This window comes from Gavia stellata, chromosome 31 (genome assembly GCF_030936135.1).
Source record: "Gavia stellata isolate bGavSte3 chromosome 31, bGavSte3.hap2, whole genome shotgun sequence".
NCBI classification, from domain to species: domain Eukaryota; kingdom Metazoa; phylum Chordata; class Aves; order Gaviiformes; family Gaviidae; genus Gavia; species Gavia stellata.
Window position 1 is genome coordinate 1,511,200 of NC_082624.1, and position 25,234 is coordinate 1,536,433.

General features: G+C 51.7%; 1 protein-coding gene across 1 annotated transcript; it reads left to right on the top strand.

The window, feature by feature from the left end:
* Positions 1–8,979: 8,979 nt before the first annotated feature.
* On the top strand, positions 8,980–24,770 carry TACR1 (tachykinin receptor 1). Its single transcript, XM_059831550.1, has 5 exons — positions 8,980–9,380; positions 19,291–19,485; positions 23,428–23,578; positions 23,887–24,083; positions 24,479–24,770. The coding sequence occupies exons 1-5, from the start codon at positions 8,980–8,982 to the stop codon at positions 24,768–24,770; spliced, it is 1,236 nt and encodes a 411-aa protein (XP_059687533.1).
* Positions 24,771–25,234: the final 464 nt, after the last annotated feature.

The window sequence follows — 25,234 nt, forward strand, 5'->3', positions numbered from 1 at the left end:
CCGTGCATGCGTTTTGCTACTAGTCCACTCCAAATCCACGATAGCACAGGGCCTTTCGTGATAGCCTCCAGCCCCGTTGCCTTTGTGGTTAGAGGCTCCATAACACAAACCCACCCGAAGCTCTGGTCTTCCTTGAGCCCCAGCATCTCTTTTGAGGACGTTTAGCCTTTATTTCAGGACGGCATCCTTCCCCGCACACATCCCCAGATCCCCTATTGCCTCCAAACTGAGGATGTACACAGCAAACAGCCCTTTCCTAACAGTTCAGCATAAAAAAAACCACCCCACTTTATCATCTGGAAGATTGTTTCTCAGCAGCTTCAGTATTTCCAGCATGAAATAACGGCGAAAAATGCCAGCCAAGCAAGCGAGCTGGAGACAAAATACACATGGGCAATGGATCTGCCGCAGAAGAAGGGCTTTTTGCAGTTATTTTTGGGGTAGAACAATACCAGCCAATTAAACCACAAAAAAAAAAGCCATTAGAACAAGAGTCTGTGGTTTGCATACAAAAAGGCCACCAGAAAGAGTTGTATTCTTCAGCTAAAAGCATGGCTTGCTGCTTTTATTTGCACAGCTCGCTCTCGCCGGCCCCTGGGGTCGGAAGGTTGAAGTTTCATATGGAAATAGCCTTCTGCGAGGAAGCATGTCTCTCTGGAGTCCGCTGGCAAAAGCCAATCTGAATCTCACTTAAGACTGCATCCTTGCAAAGAGGATGAATTAAGAGGTTCTGGGAATTGAAAATAGTTTAATTAGCTACTGCTTGGTCTAAGGCCCAGCTCATTAATTCATTGACAGCTGGGGACAGCTAGCAAAGCAGATTTTACTGGACAAGATGATCATTTGTAACCACAAATATCATGAAGATAGCATCACTGCTGTCTTTTTTTTTTTTTTTTTTTTTTTTTACACAGCAAGCAATAACTGGAGCTGCAAGAGGTATTTGCAAAACAAATTCCTCTGCGACCATCATCTGGATCAAGTTTGCCAGGGCTCGCCAGCCCCAGGCATGAAGCGTTAATAAACTTTACAACCCCACTGTTAAATTCACCCCGTTTACAAGAGTCATCAGAGCCAAGCTACTAGCAAGCCACAAGACTTGCACTGAACTATTTTTGTTTAGTGTTTGCAAGCGTTTGCTCTCAGCTGACCTCCTTGTGCCACCCCAGCTCTGTAGCATCGGGCTAGGGGCTGCTGTTACCACTTCCAGCTAGGAAAAAAAAAAAAAGCCTTTTTCTCCCCAACTTTCCTCTCCCCGTGCAAACTGCCGGTCCCCAGCTGAGCCCTTCATCCTTATGACCTGCTTCAAAGCTTCGCAGGCAGGTTTCCGGCTAAAACACAGCGCTTTGGGCTGGCAATGGGCTGCTGCACTGATTTCCCAGCCCAGAAGCAACCCTTGGGTCTCCCGATGAGCTAGCAGCTAGCTCAGTTACAAAATTGGAGATTCCAAAGGGATACCGTTAATTTTCCCAGCCCCAATAGCACGACGGTGCTCAAACAGGGACCCAGAGTGGTGGGGAACTACCATCCTCAGAGGTGCTCAAAGCCACCGAGACATGGACCTGAGCAAGCTCATCTAAGCAGCCCAGCTTTGAGACTTCCAGAGCCTTTCCCACCCAAATGGTTTGCAATCCTCACAAGGAAAAGCTGGAATCAGCTTCCCTGGAGCTGGACACCATCAATCACATCGTCATTCAGCCCATCCATCTAATGATGTACCTCTGGATGGGTCCTTCAAGGCCCCTTAGGCTGTTCTCCCTGGAAAAGGTGACAGTGCTTCTGGAGCTGCAAAGCTGGAGGAGCTATCTCTGCACAGAAACCGGGGTGGAAGAAGAGGAAGAGGTGAGAAAACACAGGGAAAGTCACCCAGAAAGCCTGCAGTTCTCAGCTTGCAGGTGCAAACCAGAGAGCAACCAGAATCCAACACCATGGGAAAACATCTAAGAGGAAGACAACCACAAAAAGCCCAGAGGCGGCACGGTCGGAAGACACCAGATCTGGTTTTGTTTACTGCATTGGTCAGCCAAGGCTCTTCACCTCTCCCTGTCACAGCTGCGGTGGCTGGTCACTCCTGCGACAGAGGCCAAAGCCAAAATCCCTATGTTTTCAACCCAAAAGGGTCTTGCCCGTCACTGCAGGACATTTCCCAGGGGTGCACCCGGCTGGAAAGGCAAAGCCAAATCCACGTTTCAAGTGCAACAACACAGAGGTGGGACAAGCCCAAACCTATCAGTTCCCGGAAGATTTTTTTGGGGGAGAAAGAGGAGGAAACATCACCCCTAGGGTTGAAACACACCTCCAAGCCAGGGCTGCTCTGGGGTGCCCGCAGCCAGGTTTTGCATGCTTTGCTCTACCACCAGCCACCCCTTCCAAGGCCGGGAGCGTTGCTAGGACACCTGCGCCAGGCTTCAGCAATTTCGGGCTGAAGATGTGTCAAAAAGCAGCAGGAGGCTCTGAAAAAGGAGGGAGAAATTAAGGAGCAAGCCGGCCGGGGAGAAGTACAACCTGCCTGGAGGAGCCCGGCACTGAGGGCAACGCCAACACCAGCTCCGCTTCTCCTTTCCCTTGGGAATTGCTCTTTCTATTTGGGACAAAAGACCCAGGAGGAGGCTGGCCAGTCCCTGCACACTTGGGCATCCGCCAAAGCAGCACCAGCTCCACCTTCTTCACCTCTTAAACCTGCACACAGGCTATTTTTGATCCCATCGACCTTTTTCTTTCTTTCTTTCCCCTCATTAGGCAGCATCACCAGCTAACAGAAAGAGGCGAGGGGCAACCCTTCCCTCTCCTGGTCCTTTGGATTCCTCTCTGCAGCTCACCAGCAAGAGACAAAGCTGCAATCTCCATAGCAAATTGCCCTTCCGTCAGCTCTTCTTGCAAGAGGTCACCACTGGTCCAGGCTCATCCCCGTCCTAGTCATGGCTGTTGGGCAGCTAGGCTTAAAAAAGCGAGCCAGGACCTCTGAGGCAGGGCAGGTAGCAGCTACCCCCGGGTACGGGCTAAATGCTTTACATCCTAAATCCTGCCCGCAGTCTAAGCCCTGCGGACCCCCGAACTGCTGCACTGCCAGCTCTGAAGTTCAAAGCAAAGACATTTTGCCTGGGGCAGAGGAAAAGGCTTTTGAACTTCCACAAAGGCTTCTGAAGAGCACGAAGACGGGTTATTCATCCACGCAAGCAAAGCATTTGCTTAGGTTGGGCATGCCAAGCCTAAAATAATAGTTAAAGCTAAGCCTAGGTTTGAGCCTTCTCCCACCTGACACAGAGAATAAAGAACACAAATGAGGGGATGGAGAGGAACGAACCCTGCAATGAACCCCCCTGAGGCATCTTTCAGGGAGGTGGGAAGTTAATTGAAAAGAAATTTCAGCAGGAAACCACTTTGGGCCAAGTGTTGCTGGTGAGAACCTGTATTTAAAAGTAAACAGCAAAACTAACACAAGCTGGATTAAATCAGCAAATAATTGCCTACAGCCAGGGGAGGGCTGCTCAGCACCCCGTGCCCAGGCGGAGGATATTTCAGCATTCACAGCCAGGTGCCAAATCAAACTCATCGCTAGAAGTTTGGGATGGCTCCTTCAGGAACCTCCTGGATCAGCATTCTCCTTCCCCAGCTTACCTTGGTGTCACATATTGCATAGCAGCAAACAAAACCCTATATTTTGTTAGTGTGGGTTTTGCTTTTTTTTTTTTTTTAATAATCCCAGTTATTTTCTCCTCTCACACCCCAAAATTGAGGGCTCCTCCAGCAGCTCATTGCCTCTGCAGGCAGCTTCGGAGTCACAGCAGTATCAGTGGGTTGACTTAATTATAAGGCAGGATTTTAAAACCCCATCCCATGTCACTTAACCTGGGGTAGATCTCAGGCTCTCCAGTATATTTCCTTACCAAACCACATCTCCCCAAACTCACAACTCTCTGCTGGCCATTCCCCCCATCGCTACCTCTATTAAGGCTGTGATTTTGGTGGCTATACAAGTCTCTAGCACGATTCACAGGGTTTTGCCCATCACTACTTACAGCCTCAGGGCTCCACAGTGACGCAGAGCTGCAAGAAACCCCCCAGTTTATCCTCCCTCTCATCTTGCTTCTACAGCCCAGAGCTGCTGCGGGCACGCAAGGACCCTACTGCAATAGGGACGCTGCAACGCAACAGTTTTAGACACCTTTTAGCTCACATATGGGCTTAAATCCATACTTAAGAGCTCCCTTGGTCTAGGAAGCTGCAGAAGTCCGCACCGGTATACAACAAACACACCGCAGTCCCTTATTCGTAGAATAGAATGGTTTGGAAGGGACCTTAAAGATCATCTAGTTGCCATTCACCCGCTTAAGAGTTACATTGCTGATCGCCACACAGCTCTTGCTGGGACAGGAGGGGACTTACAGAGCAGACAATCACCCAAAACATCCTCAGAAACCTCATTTCTAAGGAGACCATTTAACACTCTCCTTCTGCGAGGTCAGGAAACTTAAAAAACCAAAAAAACCAGAAAAACTGCTCTAAAGGCCTTTACAAAGATTTCATACCACCACAGCACTGCCTTAAACAGAGGATCTTCAACACCTTGCACAGCACAGGCTTCCTCCCCGGGGAAATAAACCCCATCTCAGGCCACTCCAACAAGGGGGCTTCACCCACCTCCTGCTAAAAAACATAAAGCAAACTTACATTGAGCAAAGACACCACGATTTGGAGCCACACAACCTTCATCCACCCTACTTTTGAGTCTCCAAAGCACAAGGACCTCCAGCGTAAAGCTAGCTGGGGGCAGGAAGAGCTCTCATTAATTAACAAACCACCCCAACCTGGGAAACACCAACCGCCCACAAAACACAATCCCCAAAGCAGAGCTCAGCTGCGCTCACTTGAAAGCCGAGGCAACAGCACAGGGGAAGGTGGGGAGCTTGGAGAAGCGTGCGTTTGCACGCGCGTTCGTGCAGCCCATCTTGCAGGAGGCAGCTTGTTTCTGGGGCTTTTAGATTATATGATTTCCAAATTAATCACGAGGAGCAGCTTGGCAAAGTGGGTTATTTCTGCTGACAGATAGCGAAGCATCCAAGAGCTCCTCGGTGCTGTGGAAAACAGCTCGTGCGGCTTCTCGCTGTCCCTTCTGCGTGCAGAGGGGCGCAAGGACGAGCTGCTTCCCTGCCCTGTTTAAGGGATACGCCAGGGCAGATGTTCCCTTCTGGATCCAGCTGTTTTAGGAAAAGACATTATTGCCTTGCTGGGTGCAAGCTGCTGTTCCCCACTGGTGCCATACCCCAAATCTAAAGCACAGCTTGATCCACCTGCTCTTATTTTACCCAAGCAAGAAGCCGTGCAAACACCGGCAGCTTGCAATTTGCTATTATTTAATTTGTTGTTTAGAACCCACAGCCACGTTTTGGGGAGGCAGCAAACCTTGAACCCGTTACCGGTGTTGGTCGCACCCGGCTTTGTGCAACGGGGAGACAAGGTCCAACCCCTCGGTGAGGGTGGATGGAGAAGCCGAAACCTCAGAAGCTGGAAAAACACCATCTCTGATGGTTCCCTGAAGGACGAGGCCAGTTTTTCCTCCCAGACAACCATGCTTTGTATGTGCTTGATGTTACGCCGGCCCCGGGGACTCTGCTGGGAAACCTATAGCGTAAGAGGTTCCTGTCCTTCTGGAAAACACAACAGGAAAAGGCAAGGTTTTCTCCAGCTGCCAGTTACAAAGCCTTTCTCTGCGCTCTGAAAGGACTGACGATGTACGTGAGGGTATACGAGCGTCCCCGGGGAAAGGAAGGAGGGGGCTTGTTGGAATAGCCGGGTGCATTCACGCCCAGAATAGCACCGGCATCTTCACAGGGACCCGCAAGCATTAATTAGTTGTCAAAAGCTTGCAATAATCTGTTTATTTCTGCTGAGCAATAAATACATCTGTTCTCCCTCACGCAGGTTTCCATCCTAGGATTGATTGATTTATTTTTTTCTTTTTAATGCAATCTCTTCCAAAAGAAAGAAAATATATCCTTTGGGTGAAATCCCTCCCCAGACTACCCAACACTCGGCGGCCTGAACATGCCGATACACACATGCCCCTTCCAGAACCCACTTTGGTCGAGACATCAGGCTGCATTGCAATTCCTTGCATGGCAGCAGCACAGGAAAAAAAAAGCCGGTTCTTTTCAACAGGAGCGCGTAAAGGCATTGCCCCCTTTTTCCTAATGGGGAAACTGAGGCAGGGATGTGCTCTCTCTCAGCCCTGCGGTGGTCCTTGGGGCGATGCTACCAGCTTGGAGCAATTTGGGGATGGAGGGAGTGGGAAAGGGTTTGCCGGGGTGGGAAAGGGTTTGCCAGGGTGGGCTGAGATGGCTGCTAATGTTGTCCCCACCTGCCAGGGCATCCCGTCCTTCGGGCTTCGCCCTTTTGACAAATTTATAGCAATGCTCCAAAACAGCCTGGTAAGGTGGGGGGATTGGAGATGCCATCACCAGCGAGCCTTCCCCAGCCCCGGCAGGCTGCTGGCCCATTCCTCCTCCTGCATTTTTAGGCAATGCTGCCATCGAGTGGTCCAGGAGCATCTGGATGCGGGAAGAGCGCTCGGCCACCGGCCTGGACCCCTCTACGGTCACCCAGGCAGCTGCTGGAAATGCGGAGGCCCTGGTTGAAATATATCTCCTCCTTCACCCATCCTAGTGTTAAAAAGCTCAGTCTCATGTCAACAACTGGCCTGGTGTCGGGGACTAAAGGTTTTCCATCCCTCCGGCTTCCCTAAGGGTTTGCTCCGGCGGAAGAGCCGAGCATCCTCCTTCCACCACACTCAGCTCTGCTGATTCAAACCCGAATTTCTCCCAGTTTTCAGGGAGCCACAGCTTTACCTGGAAGCGGTTCCTCCGGCTCAGCGCTCCTCTTCCACACATCTGGGAGGCTGCATCCTGAGAACGTGATTTAGGAGCAAACCGGAGGGACACGCTCAGCTTTCCAAGGCGATTTTCCTCTTTGTCGCATGGTGCATCCCGAGGGAAAACCATTTCTCCTGGCAGGCAGCACCACGGTTGTTATTTTTTTTTGCCCACACTTGGCAATAACGCAACGCCGGAGGAGTAAGTTAAAATCACCGGTGTCTGGTGGATATTATAAACCCGGATTGTGGGAAGGCGCGAACCTCTGTTTGCCATTTAATTAGATTCCAACAGCTTATTCACGGGAGAAAAGACTCTTCTCGCGGAAGAGGTTTCGCCAGCCCAACAGGAGCTGCGTTTGCTTTATGAGCCAAGGGGCACTAAAGCGAAACGTCCCGTTGGCAGCGGTAGGAAGCCGGTCACACCGGAGCGGGAAGAGCTTTTCCTCCTTTGAGAAAACAAACGTTTGCTTTGTTCGTCGGGGATGCAAACCACTCGCCGACCACAACGTAAAGGCGTTTGGAGAAAACCCCCAGCTATCATATTGAAAAGCTATATAATATGGAATATAGATATAAAATAACCTATAAAATAGATATGCTTGGCAATTATCAGCATGTTTTAAACTCCCGGTGACTTTTTTAGCGCGTGTTTGGCCCGCACGCCCGTCAGCCCCCCAAAAGGCTGCAAAGCCCGGGAAGATTTTGAGGGCAAAGAGGTTGGAGAGGGGCTGAGGAGGGGTGAAAGTGGGGGGCGAGGGGGTAGGGGCAAACCTGGGGGCTCCTGCCCGCTGGGGAGGGCGGGGGGGGCTGGACCCCCCCGGGCAGGGCGGAGGGGGCCGGGGGAGGGCTCTCCCCGCCGGCTCTGCCCATCGCTCGCTGGCACCGCCCGCGCCGCTTATAAAAGCCCCGGTCCTGCCTCGCCCGCCGCAGCCGGCTCCGCGGCACCGGCTCCGGCTGCACCCCCGGGCCCGCTCCGGTCCTGAGCCGGGAAGGACCCGCACCCCGAACCGGCTGCACCCCGAGCCGGGAGGGACCCGCATCCCGCTCCGGTCTGGAACCGGGAGGGACCTGCATCCTGAACCGGCTGCACCCAAACCGGGAAGGACCCGCACCCCGCATCCCGCTCCGGTCCGGAACCGGGAAGGACCCGCATCCCGCTCCGGTCCGGAACCGGGAGGCACCTGCATCCTGAAGCGGCTGCACCCAAACCGCGAAGGACCCGCATCCCGCTCCGGTCCTGAACTGGGAAGGACCCGCATCCCGCTCCGGTCCGGAACCGGGAAGGACCCGCACCCCGCATCCCGCTCCGGTCCTGAACCGGGAAGGACCCGCACCCCGCATCCCGCTCCGGTCCTGAACTGGGAAGGACCCGCATCCTGCTCCGGTCCTGAATCGGGAAGGACCCGCATCCCGCATCCCGCTCCGGTCCTGAACCGGGAGGGACCCGCATTCCGCATCCCTCTCCGACCACGAACCGGGAAGGACCCGCATCCCTCTCCGACCACGAACCGGGAAGGACCCACATCCCTCTCCGGTCCCGAACAGGGAGGGACCCGCACCCCGAACCGGCTGCACCCTGAATTGGGAGGAATCTGTGCCGGGGTGCAGCTGCAGCCAAGCCCAGGGAGACCCGCGCCCAGAACCAGCTGTGCACCCCAGTCCAGCTGTGCCCAAACTGGGAGGGACCTGCACCCCGAACCAGCCATGCACCCCAAACTGGCTGCACCCTGAACCAGAAGGGTCCTACACCCCAAACTGGCTGCACCCTGAAGCAGGAGAGACCTATGCCCTGAACCAGCTGTGCACCCCAAAACAGCTGTCCCCTGAACTGGGAGGTACCTATGCCCTGAACCAGCCATGCACCCCGAAGTGGCTGCACTCTGAACCAGGAGGGACCTGCACCCCAAACTAGCTGTGTGCCCCAAACTTGTTGTACCCTGATCCTGCTGCACCCCAAACCAGGAGGGACTGGTGCCCCAAAGCATCCATGAACCCTGATCCTGCTGCACCCCAAACCATATATGCACCCTGATCCTGCTGCACCCTAAACCAGGAGGGACCGGCGCCCCAAAGCATCCGCGTGCCTGGTCTGGCTGCATCCGGGCGCGATGGATAATGCTCTGCCGCTGGAAGCGGAGCTGGAGCACCAGTGGCTGCCCAACGCCTCCCTGAACGAGTCCTTCGTGAACCAGTTCGTGCAGCCCCCGTGGCAGGTGGCCCTTTGGGCTGTCGCCTACGCCCTCATCGTGGTGGTGTCGGTGGTGGGGAACGTGGTGGTGATGTGGATCATCCTGGCTCACAAGAGGATGCGCACCGTCACCAACTACTTCTTGGTGAACCTGGCTTTCGCCGAAGCCTCCATGTCCGCCTTCAACACGGTGGTGAACTTCACCTACGCCATCCACAACGAGTGGTACTACGGGCTGCTCTACTGCAAGTTTCATAACTTCTTCCCCATCGCCGCCGTCTTCGCCAGCATCTACTCCATGACGGCCATCGCCCTGGACAGGTGAGCTCTGAGCATCAAACCCCAAACCCTCCCCGACACCCCGGTCTGCCTCCACCTGGGTGCTGTGCTCAGCTCCATCTGGTCTCTGGTCATGGGAGAACATTGCAATTAAAATAAAGCTCATTTTGGTAAAAGAGGGCTACAAATAATCCCTCTCCCCACCCTGGTTGCAGGTGGCTTTGGGTATCCTTTGTCAGCTCTGCGAAAGGAGCTCGAGAAAAGGCTTTGTGACCCCTGCGTGTGTCGGTAGCGTGCCTTGGGTGTGCGTTTGTAGCATCGCTGTCCTCTCCCTTCCCAGCTCCTCTGCAGAGCCATCCATTCCTTTCCCAACCTCCTCATTTAAAAGCCAACTCGGTATTTAGCACAAAATGGCATCACCTCATGACATAAAATAGGCGCCTGTGTCGGACATGCCTCCGCTGCGCTGCGGGAGACATTTCTTGTTGCTTGATCTGGGGTGGGAACCGTCGCAGGAGCCTCGGAGAGAAGCTCCGGGCTCGGGAAAGGCATCTTGACTTGGCGGGTGCGTGTTGTTGCGTTGTGTGCCAGTGTGTGTGTCCCCCCCCAGCAAACCCACCTTGACTTTATTAGTGGGGGTCAAGGGGGAGAGGTGGGTGCCAGGGATTTTTCTCTCGTTTGGCTGCAGCCAGCACAGCTTAGTTGGGTTTTTTTACTGCCTGGTTTCTGCCAGCGCTGCCCGATGGCTGGGGACTGCCGGCAGAGCGAGATCCCGCTTGCATTTTGCCACGATCAGAAGTTCAGCCAGCGCTCGGCGGGATGCAAAGGCAGGGGGGACGCTGCCTTTTTCACCACTGAGGGATGAGCCAGGGGTCGAGGGACACAAAATAGCCACACACCAAGCACCTCCAGCATGTTGCTCCCCTCTCTTCTCCCCCTCCAAGAAACCCTTATTTGATGGCATTTTCACACCAGCGCTAGAGATAAATCAAGGCTCTCAAACAGCTTTGCAATTCCCTCTTGAGTACCAGTGTTTCAAGCGCAACAGATTTTTCCAACGCAACATATTTCCCAAAGACAGCTCGGCTCTGCAACGCCTCTTTTTCGGTCCTTCTTCCCAGGGAGTAAAAGACGTTTTGGCTGGGGATACATGCAAAGGAGGGGGGGGAATATTTGCATTGCCGTATGCCAGCACATTTTGAGCTGATGTCTAAGTGCTGCACAAACTGGCACGGATATTTCCCTACGAGAAATTATAGTGCTGCCACAACTCACACGCTGACAGCTTGGGAAACGGAGCTTGAGACGGATGATGCTCTCGAGTCGTTAAAAACAGGCTCGGGTTTTGTTTCACTCTGGAGTGGTTGCAAGACCCTCTCCCCAAAATAAATGGGACGTAGCCAAGCTCTCATACCGGAGATGTGAGGAGAATTAAGGCAATAATAAATAAAAAGAGGAATATGACCAGCGTGGCTCTGTTCCTACCCGATGGTGTTGCTGGCTCTGCTTCAGGAGCATCTGCGTTTCGAGGATATTGGGGATCAGCCGGCAAAGTCCCTTTCAGGTTAGGATGAATTAGAGAGATGATTTTTTTTTTTTAAATAGCTCGGGTTTTAGCCTTCAGTCCACACCCTGGACTAACCAGAAAAGCAAATCTGCCAGGCAAAGCTGGAGGAGCATGTGTAAAATGGGGAACAAAGGCAGGTCTGGGAGCCTGGGGCTGAATTTTGGGGGGGGGAATTGGCATTTCCAGATTTCTTCTTGCATCTGCAAACCCTTAACGGAGGCTTGATTTTTTCCCGTGGCGGGGCCGCAAAACCCGTGCATACGGGCTTGGCTCACCCACCAAGAAGGACCCAAAAGAAGCTGCAGCCTCAGCGTGCAAACACCTCTTGCACGGAGCTACCTGCTGCGTTTCTTGGTCCCAAATTCCCAGCGAGGTGGGAAATTAGGAAGGTGAAGGCAGCAAAGCCCATCCTCTGCCCCTCCAAGCAAGGAGCACACAACAACATCTCCAAGAGCTGGAAAACTGCTTGTTTTCCTGTGTCTGAGACCTGACAATAGTAACTTAGAGGCATGAAATACAGGAACTTGTTCCAGGAACCCAAAAGGGAAGAATTTGTCCTGGCAAGCAGCACAAAGCTGTGCAGGAACAAGGAAAGCAAGTACCTGGATTCAGAACAGCGGAGCCAGGTAGGCTCAGCAAAACGGGTTATATTCACAGCCAGAAGGTATCTGAAATCAAACACGACTGCAGTTCCGATTTTCATCGAAAACCAGGAAAGCAGAATTGAATGTGCCTCGTGTTCCCAAAGTGCATTAAGCCATCTATCAGGGTGGTGGGATACGGAGCCTGAAGGCTCGGAGGAGCATCAGCCTGCAGATTGCTCCCCTAAATCACCTCCGCTTGTGCTTTCTGCAAGCAATTTCCAGAACGTCCTCATCAGAGGATACAAAACCGCCTCGGAAAGACTCGACACAGCCGTAACAGAGTCGTTGAGAGAACAAGTGGGGAAGTGGTTTTGATTCTCCCAATGGCTTTTTTTTTTTTTTTTTTTTGGTAGAACCTGCCATGGGTTTGTGCAAGAAAAAAAAGCTGTTGCTTGAAGCTAGACCATCCGCTCTTTCACCAGGACCCATTTCAGCCTGGGCACAACCGCTCCGAAAAAATAAAAAGAAGTTAATCCTATAGCGAGTGTTATTCCGAACCCTGCAACAATAGCAGGAAATTCAGGAGTCGAGGCTGGCAGCTGGTAAAGTCTGCTCAGGAAAAGCCACGATGCTGCTTCTCAGCATCCTGCAGAAGTGGGGACCAAACAGCTTGCTTTGGCACTACAAAATTTGCCATGTCCTTCATTTTTGGGCATATCAGTGCCAGAGCACATCACATATCCCTTTCCACCTTCAAACTCTCCTTGTGAATTAATTCACTTGAAAGAGAGAGACAGAAAATCCTGGTTTTTTCCAATCTTCCAGGAAAAGTGAGAGCCCAGCAGTGCCCATGGTGAGTCCAAGCTAATTTGTAGTCACACTTAGAGGAAAAAAACCACCCAACTCTGGACATCCCTAAGTTGCAATGTCTATGGCACAGGGGATGGAGCATCGTTAGATAATCTGTTAATATTTTCTCTCTCCTTGGGACCTGGATTCATTTCTAAGCATCACCACTTGCCCCCACCGTTAGCAAACTTCGGACGGAGGAATGAGTTTCCGTGATGATGGACAACCAGGAATGCAGCTGAAGGTGAAGATCCTGGATTACTTGCAGAATCAAGAAAAAAAAATCATCTCTGATCCCAAAACTTTAAGTGAGCTAAGCCAAAAACACCTCAGACTGAACAAATCCTGACGAGAAGGGTGAGAGCCCTGCCATGAACTCAGGGGCAAGACGGGCTGTGCAGCGCTTGGGCTATTTAATACAAAGCAATTTCCCTTTTTCTGCAAAGAGTCCTCCACTCCAAAGCAGCTATAAAAATGAGATACGGTGGAACCAACCTCCTGCAAGCCCTAGACCAACTTGCTGGTATTATTCATTAAAAGAGCCCCCTCTGCGACCTCTAGCAGCACCAACGCTGCCAGACCAGCACGCAGGGCTGGGCAATCCAACTGGGACCTTCTTTATATTCCCTTTTTTATTTCCGAATGCGTTATCAAATTATTTTAGGTGTCTTAAGATCCATCAATTTGCCAGCAGGAGCTGCGGAAGAAACGTCAAATCTGCGAACCTTCATTCACCACCGCGGCTCCTCAAATTGCCAGTCTGCAGCCGAGACCTGTTAATATCTCCCCAACCCCGTATTATTTGCAGCAGAAAAACCGGCTCGGAAAATTATTTACTGCTTGCAAGCTTGAACTCCCAGGTTGAATGAACCAGCTGACTATCAGGAATATATTCGCCAGCTCAGCGACCCTATGCCTTCCCCGAGAGGTGATTACTGCAGAAAGAAACCCTCCAGAGAGGACAAATTACATCAGCGCACAGACAGATTAATTAGTCATTTACACCCTAATATAGCACCAGGGTTTTTTTTTTTTTAATCTTGACTTAATGGACTTCTGGGGTTTGCAGAGCAGGGCTGCGATCTGCGCCCGGCGCTGTGTAATCTGGCTCTGCTGGGATGTAATTTGGAAGACGGGAGAGCAAGAGGGAAGCGAAAGGAGCCCGGGGTTTAGGGCCAGCAGCCCCTGCACCGGCCGCCCTGCGGCACTGCCGGCACGCCGGCCAGCAATAACCGAAGCAGCTTTTTGCATTCCCAAAAAATCCAGCGTCACTGAACGCTGCAAAAACCCTACCAAGCTGCTGGATGCCCCAGCACGGAGCTGGCTCAAAGCATTGGTTTCCCAGCTGAGGCTGGAAAGCAGGGGGACGGGGATGGACAAGGCAACGCCTTAGCGAGGGGTCACTCATCGAGGCTGGTTTATGCCCCTGCTCCCAGCAGTAGTCTCCGATCTGATGGGTATTAACCGGAATTAATCCCCTCAATACCCACCAGATATGAATTCAGCCTGTCAAAAAATAACTGACATCTTCCCCCGCCCCTTTCCTTTGGAAAGAAGAGGGGGCTTGAAATTCCCATGGCAATAAATATAGAACTAAGATGAATTAGCGACAGTTTGGTGGCCGGGAGACGCAGGAGACTCAGGTTCTAGACATGGTTTGGGGGGGATCACGGTGCTCATCTGCAAGCTGGGCGCTGCCACCGTAGGACTTTGAGGGCCTCTGGTGAGATATTTGGTTTATTCTATGGCTTTCTTAATTTATTCCTTAATTTATTCTTATTTCCTCAACGACCCAGTGGGAACCACCCATGCACCGAGTGCGCCAGGTCTCATGGGTCACCAGCTCTGCATTTTGCGTGACTTTTTTTTTTGTTCTCCCCCTTCACCCTCCAGCTATAAACCAGTGCCAGGACTAATTGGTTGATAAGGTCATATAAGTGCCTCGAATAACAGCATCTGCAGAGTCTGTCAGCGGGGCTGGGCTGTGCTTTGGGTGCTCCTTTCCCATCCCACCCCGGCGCTGTCGGCAAACGCAGCGAATGCAGGAGGGAGCACTACGCTTCCTTAATAGCCTGCTGCAACTAACTGGGGTTTGATCCCGTTTCGCCCGCGTTTTGGCTCTTAAAACCGAGCGTGCCCGCAGGGTTTGCAATGCAAGAGGTGTCTGCGATGCAGGGGAGTTTGCAAAGCTGCCAGCGTAACTCGGGTCACTGTTTGGTGGTGGGTAACGCGTCCTTTTCCATTGTGCTCAAAGGAAATACCAAACCGCTTTCCAAAAGGAAAGACGCTGCGCCGTATCGGTGCTGCAGGGAAATGCCGGTGAGAAACCCGCAGCCTCCTGCTCGACGAAGACGCTTTGCCGAGCGTTGAGCATCGCTCGGGGCAGGAACGCACTGTCTGTCCCTCGGTTTGGACGGTGGCTGGTTTATGTCAAAGCAATAAATAGGAGGAAGCAGCTGCTTGCGGCGCCTTCGTCCCTGGCGTCGTGTTTCAAGCACGCAGGGCTCAGCTAGCCTCCTCGGCCGCCATCCAGATACGAGGTATTTGGGGCCAGCGCGACGAGGCCAAGCTTCGCTCTGCAAACCCACTTGAGGGATGGTATTTTTGCATCCATGCTGTTGCGATGCAGTCCTCGTGGAAAGCAAAAAGGCAGGTTTTTCCCTACGGAGAAGCTTTTCGTTTCTTGGGTAGGAAGGACCCGGAGCCGTGCTGGAGGTATTTGACCCACCTCAGTCCGGGGATTCTGCTCTGACTTGGTTGCAAAGTCCCCCGGGACTGACTCCGCACTAAACCCCTCTTTGCTCAGGACGGGAAATCGTTGTGCAATAAAACACACAGCACAAACTCTGCATCCTCTTGGTTACTCATCTCTTATCTGTCGTATTCTTATTACTTAATGAAGCAGATAAGGAAACTCTGGGATGAAAGACGCTTCATAAATTTTTGCTATTATATTAATCTCATCTCCATGAGGGTGGAAACAATTGTGTAATGTTAGTTATTCAGGCAGACTCCAGATTTCCAGATGCAATTAATAGATGGCTACACTGCCTCAAATGCAATATCTATTTAATAACCGATACGCTCGGAGCTACCCTGGTACAACGTTGTACTCAAATGCTATTACATCGTCATGGTAACGCCCCCCCCAAAACACAATAAAATATTTAAACAACAGCAAACGGCATTACCAACGTCATCGAGTGGCATCTGGAGTAAAGTTGTCCGCTTTAGTGCCCAGCCCATTTAAACGTGGTGGATTTAAAACGTGAAATATGGTGGGAAAGGTGCAAGGAAAATGCAGCTGTGAGGGCATCGGGAGCTGGGCAGCCCCGAGCTTGCAAAACTTAACGGTGGTTTGCACTTGAAGACGCTGCTGCCATCCGAAAGGAGAGCAACTGCAGATCGTTTTATTTTGAGGAACAGGTAGCATCAAGTCTTCCCAACCCAACATCTGCCTGCAGGCAAACGGCCCCGTTCCCGGTGCTACCCCCTGCACCGCCTGCCCGGGGAACAAAACCTTTCCTTAAGGCAGGAAATCTGCCCTTAAATCCTCAACCGAGAGCCGATTCCCTGTGACAAGTTCAGACCTGAAGACCCCACAGTGGTTTGTCACCCGCCGCAGCGGCGAGGGCAGGATGCTCACGTAGGGACGTGCTCCTCTTCCTCACCTCCCGCTAACGACCGTCCCCAGCAAACCGCAACACCCGATTTTGTTGTGGATGGGAAAACCGCCCTCTTGAACAGCAGAAAAAATATATCTCTCTAATAGGATACAGCATCTTAGGGAGATGGGCAGAGCGGGGCCACAGAGGCACTTTGCGAGGAGAAATACGAGCTAATAAACTCATTAGCCTTGCTTTCGAGAGCCTGCTTCTCACCGGCACGGCCGGGTCCGGCGTGGCCGAGCCAAGGAGGGCAGCGGCTTCCCGGCACTTAAGCTCTGATCGATGCCTTCTACGCCCAGCGCTGCAAAACCATGCACGGGGCCGAACGCCCGCCAGCACCTTTCAGACACCCCGGGGCGTTGCAGCTGCATCCCGTGCCGGTGCTCTGCATTTCCATTTGAATGCGGACTTGTTCGTATTAATAAAAAAATAAAGAGATGGGCAAGCTTTTTTTTTTTTTGCTGAAAAGCAAAGTCATGATTGACGTCTCATTTTTCTTTCCTGCTAAGAAGCGATTGATGGAGGTTGGGCTGCAGCACCTACCACAGCCCCGCCTGGGAGATCGGACCTACGTGGAGGGGAGAAGACAACGCGGAGGTGCCCGCGGTACGGCTCCGCGGCACAGGGTTGCTTTTCTGCTTTGTATTCGCTTGCTCGTGAAGGAAGGTTTTATTTTAGGTTATCCAAAACCCTGACGTAGAAATGCACCACGAGGGAGGGTTTGGCTCAAAACTGAACAGAATTGCAAGAAAGTAAACTGGGAACCTGGGTTTTGGATGCCAAAAAAAGATCCAGTGGCGGCCAAAAAACCTCAAAAAACCCAAAAATTCAGACAGGAATACACACAAACCTATTGGGTAGAGAAACATAGAAAGTCCAACCAATCTGCAAGGAAACGAGAGTTATTTGAGCGCGAGGGACCCAGCACTGGAAGAAGGCAAAAGAAGCTGGTTTGCTCCCTGTACCAATGCGTCTCCATCCCAATACAAGCAAGACGGAGCCTGTCAGCCCAGCTAAGGCGGTCACGAAACCATATTCTCTGCTCCCCCCTTCTCTCTGGTTGCTTTTGTATCAAATGTTCTTGTCAAGGAGAGGGGAAAAAAGAAGAAAAAAGGAAAAAAAAAAAAGGAAGCAGTTATTAAAATGTTAGGACAATTTTCTGCTTAGTGATACAATTATATAATTATACAATATTTTAATATGAAATAATGGTCTAATTATTTTCAGGATGTTTGTACATTTCCATCTATCTCCAGCATTTTTATGGTCTGTAATACCAGCTTCTCCAAGCAGCCCAGACCCTTTTTATTACATTTTTTTCTTCCCCATCAGAGCCCCTGTCTGGAAGAACTGTTATTATTCCCATTTTTAACCCTGATCAGCAGCTGAACCCAGAGCATCCCCAAGGGAATATTTCAGAGGTCGCTCGGGACCGACGGTTTGGGAATTGCTGCCAAAAAATAGGATTTGGCGCCAGTTTTCCCCAAAGCACCACTAGCTTGCTCCTTCCTGCCTCCCTGACCCCATCCTTGCCACACCAGCGTGGTTGGTTTGAATTTTCCTTTCCACCATGAGACAGCGTTTCAGACAAGTCGATGGCGGATGGAAAGGTCTCTAGGCGATGAGGTTGGGGCTTAGTTCATCATTACAGCGATTATTTGGATGTTTTATTAACCGCGAGGGCTTCTGCAGCTGCAAAGTGCTTTAAACCGATGAAGAAGTTCCTCCGAAATGGACTGGCGGAAATAAGGTCAGAGACGTAAAAGCATTTCTGGCTGGTTGCAATCAAGCGCTGGCTTTGCTTTCTGGAGGTCTCGGCTTCAGATGTTTCTCCAAGCAAGTATTTCAAAAGAAATGGCCCAACTTTGGTGGAAATCCCTCGTTTTCCACTTTTTGCATGCTTGAGCTTGAACAGTTGGGTCGAGCATCAGCAGCAAACTCGGGCACGTGGACTTCTTGCTGCTTGGGAGCATAAACCCAGGGGAACCCGCTCTGAACCCCATGATAAAGCCCACCCAAACCTCACCCAGCTCAGCAAACCCGCTGACGAGGGGCTCAGCCAATACCAGGCGTTTGAAGGATGAGGAAGAGAAAGGAGACGAGTCCTTGCAGGGTCCCCGGAAGCCGATCGCAAGCACGATAAGGAAGAAATGAGAAACAGGGATGGAGAACCCAAGAGACCTTGATGCATCACCAGCCGCCATGCCAGAGCAGCGGTAACACCCATTGCCTTGGCTCTATCTGACCAGCTTCGATTTCAAATACCAAACAGATTTTTGAAGGATAATTATCAGGTGGATTAGGTGGATTGTCAGCTGCACAAAGCTGATAAGGTTTAGTACCCTGGGGCAGAGGAAGAGCTGATGGCGGTACCTCCTGCATATTTATATATTAATCCCTATGTCTTTGCCCCTGCAAGCAGCCACCCAAAAATGCAACACGGGGAGTGTTTGCCATCTAGGAAAAAATCAAAAGAAAAAACCGTCCGTCCTCTGAAAGGAGAAGGGACGAAGGGAGAAATAGAGGAGGCTGCACATGCCTCGGGCGATAACACACGCAGAGTGATGCAATGTTTCTCCTCTTCCTGAAGCTTGACGTGGAGCAGCGGGGAAATAAAATAAAAAAAAAAATTGTGACGTTCTCATTTAATCCTTCCAGCACTGCTGGCTGCTGCCAGCTTTGCAAAACCAGATTTGAAGAAGGATAAATTCAATCCACCTCATCGCTACTGGAGTTTTCCTCACGTACGACGACTGATGTTCGAGGGAAAGAGCCCAGGAGCCAGGCAGATATAGGTGGCATCTCAGATTACCCATCCCACGACAGTCCAGCACTCTTATTTTTGCTACCCCTCCTGTAACACTTGGCACTCTGATCTACGGCAGAGATATGATTTTGCGCGGGTGCAAAACTACCCGGTGCTGCCAAAGAAGCTGCTGCCAGACGGCAGCATCGGGGCTGGCTTTGTACAAATCGGTCTTTGCAGAAGCAGCCGGTTGCTGGTTGCATTAGCGAAGCTGTTTTTCAGCTAAAAGTCAATGAGTGTCTCAAACAGGATTCAAATCTCGAGGGTAAGATGCTGGAAGAGAATTAGAGCGTTGGCCGGGGAATCCTCCATAAAGGGATTATTCGATGCTGCTTGCATTGTGCGGAGTGAGGGGCTGCCGGGATGCATTACGGGGGTGTCAAAAGTATGAGCCCCACGCAAGGGAGACCTAAAACAGCCCTAAAAGTTGCAATATTGGGGCTTTCAAGCCTTGATTTCTCCTTTTCCCATCTCGCAGGTACATGGCTATCATCCACCCGCTGCAACCCCGGCTCTCGGCCACCGCCACCAAGGTGGTCATCGGCATCATCTGGCTCCTGGCGTTCCTGCTGGCTTTCCCCCAGGGTTACTACTCGGTGACAGAGGAGCTGCCGGGGCGGCTGGTGTGTCTGGTGGAGTGGCCGGAGCACAGCACCAACGTGTACGGAAAAACGTGAGTTGAACTCAGTGGGGACAAATCACCGTACAGAAAAAAGGGAAAAAAAAAAGTCTAAAAGAAAGGAAGTGAGGAAGGAAGGGAACGGCTCAGAGGATAGGGATTCCTTGGGATGGGGAAATCCTTCCCCTACCCTCGTGAGGGCCAGTGCTACGCAGCTGACAAAATCCCCATCCATATCATCTTGGGGCACACGAAAGTTAATTAAGGTGAGTTTAGGGCTGCTCCTGGTGCAAAAGTTGCCCCATGCTGTGCCATGCTCCCTCCCTGCCCTTCTTGGATGCTCATCCGAGGGAAACCCATGTAAAACTGCTAAGATGCAATAGTTTGGCTGTGGGGACGGGGTCTACGTTGCCTCCAGGGACTTATTCATACAGACAGGTACGGCTTTGGTTTTTGCAGCAGCTTTCCTACGACCCGTATCTCTAAAGGCTTCCTGGGGCGAGAGTTACTCCTGCAAGAGGTAAACAGGGTTTTACCGGGGTGTATCTTGGCCAGGCAATAACAGAAAAGAAACTGGTTTGGGATTTACCGAGTCCAAATACCCCAAAATTCACTCGACTGCTTAAAAAACAAGCTACAAGAAGAGGCTCTGTGGCATCAGCTCAGGCTGGGAGGGCTCAGCAGGAATCTCTTTCCTTCCCGTTAAGGTGCCAGCTAATTAAATCTGGCATTTCCAAAGGGTCCGGGCAACGCTGCTGGTCTGCCAGCGCAGCGGTCCTCCACGGTTTGCTCTTTGAAGTCCGCGAGTCATACGGCGAGTTAAATGTCATCCGTTAAGGAAAAAAGGGCGGGGGGGAAGGGATAAAAAGGCGTTTGTGATCTCCAGTCCCGTGGAGCAATGAATTAGGGCTGTGAAGTTGTGCTGGAGCCAAAGCAGGGGACAAATACGCACGGAGAGGCGTTTAAAGTCAACCTGAGCCTGGCAAAGGTCTCTCTGCAAGACAAATGAGATGAGTTTGCCAGTCAGCAGCAAGCAGCAGGTTGCAAAGAGCCGGACGGTATCGTTTATTATCTTATTGTTTATTTGCATTGCGAGGCAGGTACGGCAAGAACTAAACTGGGGGTGGCCCAGCTGATCTCCAGAGGTGTTTTCCAACCTTAATTACTCGGGGTTACCGTGATAAATACAGGCAGCGTGAAGAAACGCCGCTGGCTTAGACAGCCCACGTGGATGGGATGGGGCTGAACCCCGTCCCGGACCGAGGCAGCAACCAGCACAAGCTCAGGGCCTGGGTTTGACAGATCATTTGCCATTCATCTGTACGCTGGGGCCATTGCTTTTACAAATAACTAATTCAAGAGAAAAATGCCACCATTAACCTAGGAACGATTCGCCGCCGGAAACCGGGCGCCGCTTTAAAGCCTGAGCATCCCATGTTCTTCGGGCTCTGCAGAGAGATGAGGGCAGCCAGGAAAGCTGGGGAAGCAGATGCTAAGCAGAAGCTTTTAAATAGCCAAACCCCAGATATTTAGTGGGGATTGAAAATAACTTGCAGCTCAGCAGCGTCTCTCCAAAACCTCACGACCTCGCTGGCACAGCGCAGAGCCCGGCAAAGCCCCAGATGTTATTTTACTGACCCAAAATAACTTTACAGGGACAGGTGGTTGGGTCAAACACCCCTCCCTGCTCGCGTGGCCTTGGTGTAGTTATTTAAGGAAGGCGCCAGCAGCAGCCGGCTCATTTGCAGTGCCATGATGAAAAATAATATTTTTTCAGTTCACAGTGAAAATAGGGGACCTCTCCCAACACCCGGGGGGTCCTTTCTCTTGGCAAATGGAGCCCAGAAAGCACAACCCCGGCACGCAGAGGGTATCAGAGACCGGGATGTGCACGCTAGTGTTTTTCCACTGGGAAAACGTGCCCGTTCTCAGCCCGCTCCTATAGGGGGAAGCGGACAAAGACTTCGGCGCAGGCAAGATGCATGTGCAACAGGAGCCGACAATTCAGCTCGATTCGATTCAGCGGCGGCTCGCTGCCGCTAACCACTGATTCCCTCTCCCGCTTTTGGTTTCGAACAGACATCTGATCTATTCCAATTTCATTAGCTGCCATTTTGGTTTGTTACGGGAAGGGGAAAAGCCGCTCCACTCACCGACTCCTCTGGGAGATAACAGCCTGCGGCGACCATCTGGGCTTTGCAAGACAAAAGGAGATGGCAGCCCCCTCCCCACCATCACTGTCCTGTAACTCCTACGGGCTCCTCCATCCCACACAAGACCCTAAATCCCCACACCAAAGACCTTTAAATTACAAAACCCAGGCTTCTCTAAGTGCTCTGATCCTGCAATTCTTGTAGGCAGAATAACATAAGAATGGTTTCATGTGGAGACGGGTTTTCAGTGCCCAGGGTCCAAAGAAAAATGCCCAGGGGTCTTTGGAAATCCCTGTCCCTACCATGCCCAGGCGGCTCTGAAAATAAGGGTCCGTCTTGCTTACGTTATCTAACAGCTCCTCCGGGGCATTTCTGCATCACTCTCAGCTGTTTGCAGCTGGTTTAGGACCCTGCATTACATGGGAACCACAACGAAATCTTCATCGCGGAGCCACAGAGACGCCTCTTTAATTAGCAAAATAGAAAACAGCCCTATAAAATCCAGCTCAAATGCGATTAGCGCTGGGCGAAGAGGAGGCCAAATGAGGTTGCAGGTACAAAACAAGGAGGAGTCGGCGTGGCAGCACGGGTCCGGGGCCAACCCCATTCCCCGCGGGAGTTGCACCAGGCACGAGCCTGACCCATTTGTTACACTTTGGAGATATTATTCAATCAAAGCTCCCGGGAGGACGAGTGAGTGCAAGAGCAGAGCGTGGCTCCAGGGCCTGAACCGCCCTGAACAGATGCGGCACCTTGCCTTCGAGCCGGGCACGCATCCCAAAAATGCATGCAAAGACCCGAAAGCCGTCGGAAGAAAATTACCTCCAGACCCAGCGACACGCGTGATGCTTTGCAAGCTGGCGCTGTGCAAGCCGGCCGCGTTTCTGTACCGCTATTGCTCATCTTTCTGCAGGGGAGAGAGGATTTTGCAAGCTCTGAATGTAGGAAGGAACCTAGAAGGTCAAACCACCCATCCCCATCCTGTTTGTTAAAAACAGCATTATTTTTTTCCATTTTAAGCTGACTACTATTAAACACAAGTCCTTCACTGAACCCACCGCAATCCCAACAGCTATTGCAACCTGCCGCAGCTCCACCGACTACACGACAAAACAGTCTCAAGCTTTTGCTAACAGTTTAATCCAGACCCTCTCATTCAATTTTGGGCTTATTTATACCTGTTATAAACAGACACAAAGATCCTGCCCTTTCCATGAGCCTGGAGAAGTGACCCAGCCGCTGAATTAACAGACAAGTTTTAATAAACCTCCACGACAAGGGTTAAGGCTGTGTTTTTGGGGACTAGGGTGATGCCTTGTGCCTCCTGAGCCCAGCTAAACCGATGGTGGACCAGGATTCAGGCAACCTGCATCCAAGACCCAGTGTTTGCCCCGCAGGGAAAGCTTTTATTTCTTCAGCTTAATATTCCCATCCTTTATATGTCATAAAAACCACATTTGCTCCTACAGGTCTGCCAGATAAAAGGTGTGATAAGAGCAAGCATTCATCTCTAGGATAATTTGGGGTGTAAATAGAGTAGAATTGAGAGTAGAGACACTTCAGCTAAGACATCTTTGCCTTGTGAAGGTAACACAAGTTCTTCACTGGCCTCTGCATCCCATCCCAGGAGGGTGCTAGGATGCCAAAGGCTGGCAGCAGAGCCTTGGAAAAGATTGGGGTGAAAGCAGGGAGTCCTTCCCAACCCGAAATCTGCAGGCAACGTGTCTGCAGGAATTGTGGCAAGCTCTCTTTGCCCCTGCAAAACACTTTGCCTTCAAGCTTGGTTTGCAAGAAAAAGACTGAATGGGTAGAGGACACAGGCAACAACCATCATTTTTTCTAGGTATCACTTCTGCATGACCATCCTGATCTACTTCTTGCCGCTTCTGGTGATAGGATGCGCCTACACCGTGGTCGGCATCACCCTCTGGGCGAGCGAGATACCCGGCGACTCCTCCGACCGCTACCACGAGCAGGTCTCAGCTAAGCGGAAGGTAAGGAGCTCCGAGCACGGTAGGAGCCATCATTCATGTCCAATCCCAACTAACCACAGCCAAAAATACTTCATTAGGGATGGAAATAGGTCAGGACTTGTTGCGTGGTTGTTGCTAACGGAGCAGAGAGTGTCCTCCAGACGCGCGTCCTCCACGAACGTGCATGGTTTAACCAAGACGTTGACCATGTGTTCCCAGTTGGAAGGGTCTGCAAGGCAAAAAGAGGTGGCCCCTTCTGGAGGATGACACCCCACCTGTGGGGTGTCCGACGGATGACTTTGCTTCCCTGTCCTCTCTTCTCCTCACAGGTAGTGAAGATGATGATCATCGTGGTATGCACGTTCGCGCTGTGCTGGCTGCCCTACCACATCTACTTCACCCTGCAGTATTTTAACCCCGAGTGGTACCTGCAGAAGTTCATCCAGCAGGTCTACCTGGCTATCATGTGGCTGGCCATGAGCTCCACCATGTACAACCCCATCATCTACTGCTGCCTCAACGACAGGTGGGTTTCGAGTGACTTTTGGCAGCATCTTGGTGCAACAGGGCAAGGAGGAGGGGGAGATACGGAGGGGTCTGATGGAGGAGTGTATGGATGGAGAGTTTTTCCAGGATGGTTCTGTCCCATCCTCTGTCAGGGGCTGCTTCCAGCAGATGCAGGGACGATACATTACTCACCTAAATAAGTCTTTCCTAAAGGCCCTGTGGGATTTGAGGGCAGGTATCAAAACAGTCCCGACTACTAATTGGGATTTATCAGTGTTTTTTTCCTCCCCTGAGTGAAAAGTAGCATTTTGTTGTTTTGCAGTGCTTAGCTCTGTCTCCTCACTCCTAGTGAGGTCCTTTTGCCATCTCCACATCACTCACCGCTGCCTTTCCCCATCTCTTCCATCCCCCCAGATTTCGCGTGGGGTTCAAACATGCATTTCGGTGGTGCCCGTTCGTCAGCGCCGGTGAGTACGAGGGCCTGGAAATGAAGTCAGCCAGGTACCTGCAGACACAGAGCAGCATGTACAAGGTCAGCCGGATAGAGACCACCGTGTCCTCAGCGGTTGGCGCGGCCGAAGAGGAGCTGGAGGAGAGCAGCAAGGCCAAGCGTCTCTCCGTAGACATGACCTCCAATGGCTCCTCCCGCAGCGACTCCAAAACGGTCTCTGAAAGCTTCAGCTTCTACTCCAACACGCTCACCTAAGCGGCTTCCCGGCTCCGTTGGCCGCTCACAAGGGTGCCACCATCCCCTTTCCCTCGCAGGGATGCTCCGGCGCTCAATCGACCCAGCGTCATCACCCCGGTTTGTGATGTGCCAGCTTTTTTCCGTGCTGTTTTACCGTCTCTTGCTGTGCCCCTCACTCGCCATCCTTGGGCGAGCCCAAGAGCAAAAGCTTTGGATTAGTTTCATGTGCTCTACCGTGGCTCATGTCCAAACACAAGGGAGGTTCGGCTGGTCTCCACCTTGCTCGCTGCCTGTCCAACCCACCGTGTACCAGGCGGGAGGATAGGATGCAGAAAGGGGACAGAGCTGAGTTTTTCTCCTAAACCATAAGTACCACATTGGCAGGCGCCTCCCTGCTCTCCGCAAAGCAGCAGGGATCTCCCAGTGCATCCCACCCCACAGGAAAATGAACCAGTCTTGCACTTTCCTCCTCCCACCTTTAA

Bases quoted from the DNA above. Each gene is read 5' to 3' on its own strand.
- TACR1 (XM_059831550.1), top strand. From the start codon at position 8,980: ATGGATAATGCTCTGCCGCTGGAAGCGGAGCTGGAGCACCAGTGGCTG. The intron at 23,579-23,886 runs GTAAGGAGCTCC...TTCTCCTCACAG, and splicing joins AGGTCTCAGCTAAGCGGAAG to GTAGTGAAGATGATGATCAT. The intron at 24,084-24,478 runs GTGGGTTTCGAG...CCATCCCCCCAG, and splicing joins TACTGCTGCCTCAACGACAG to ATTTCGCGTGGGGTTCAAAC.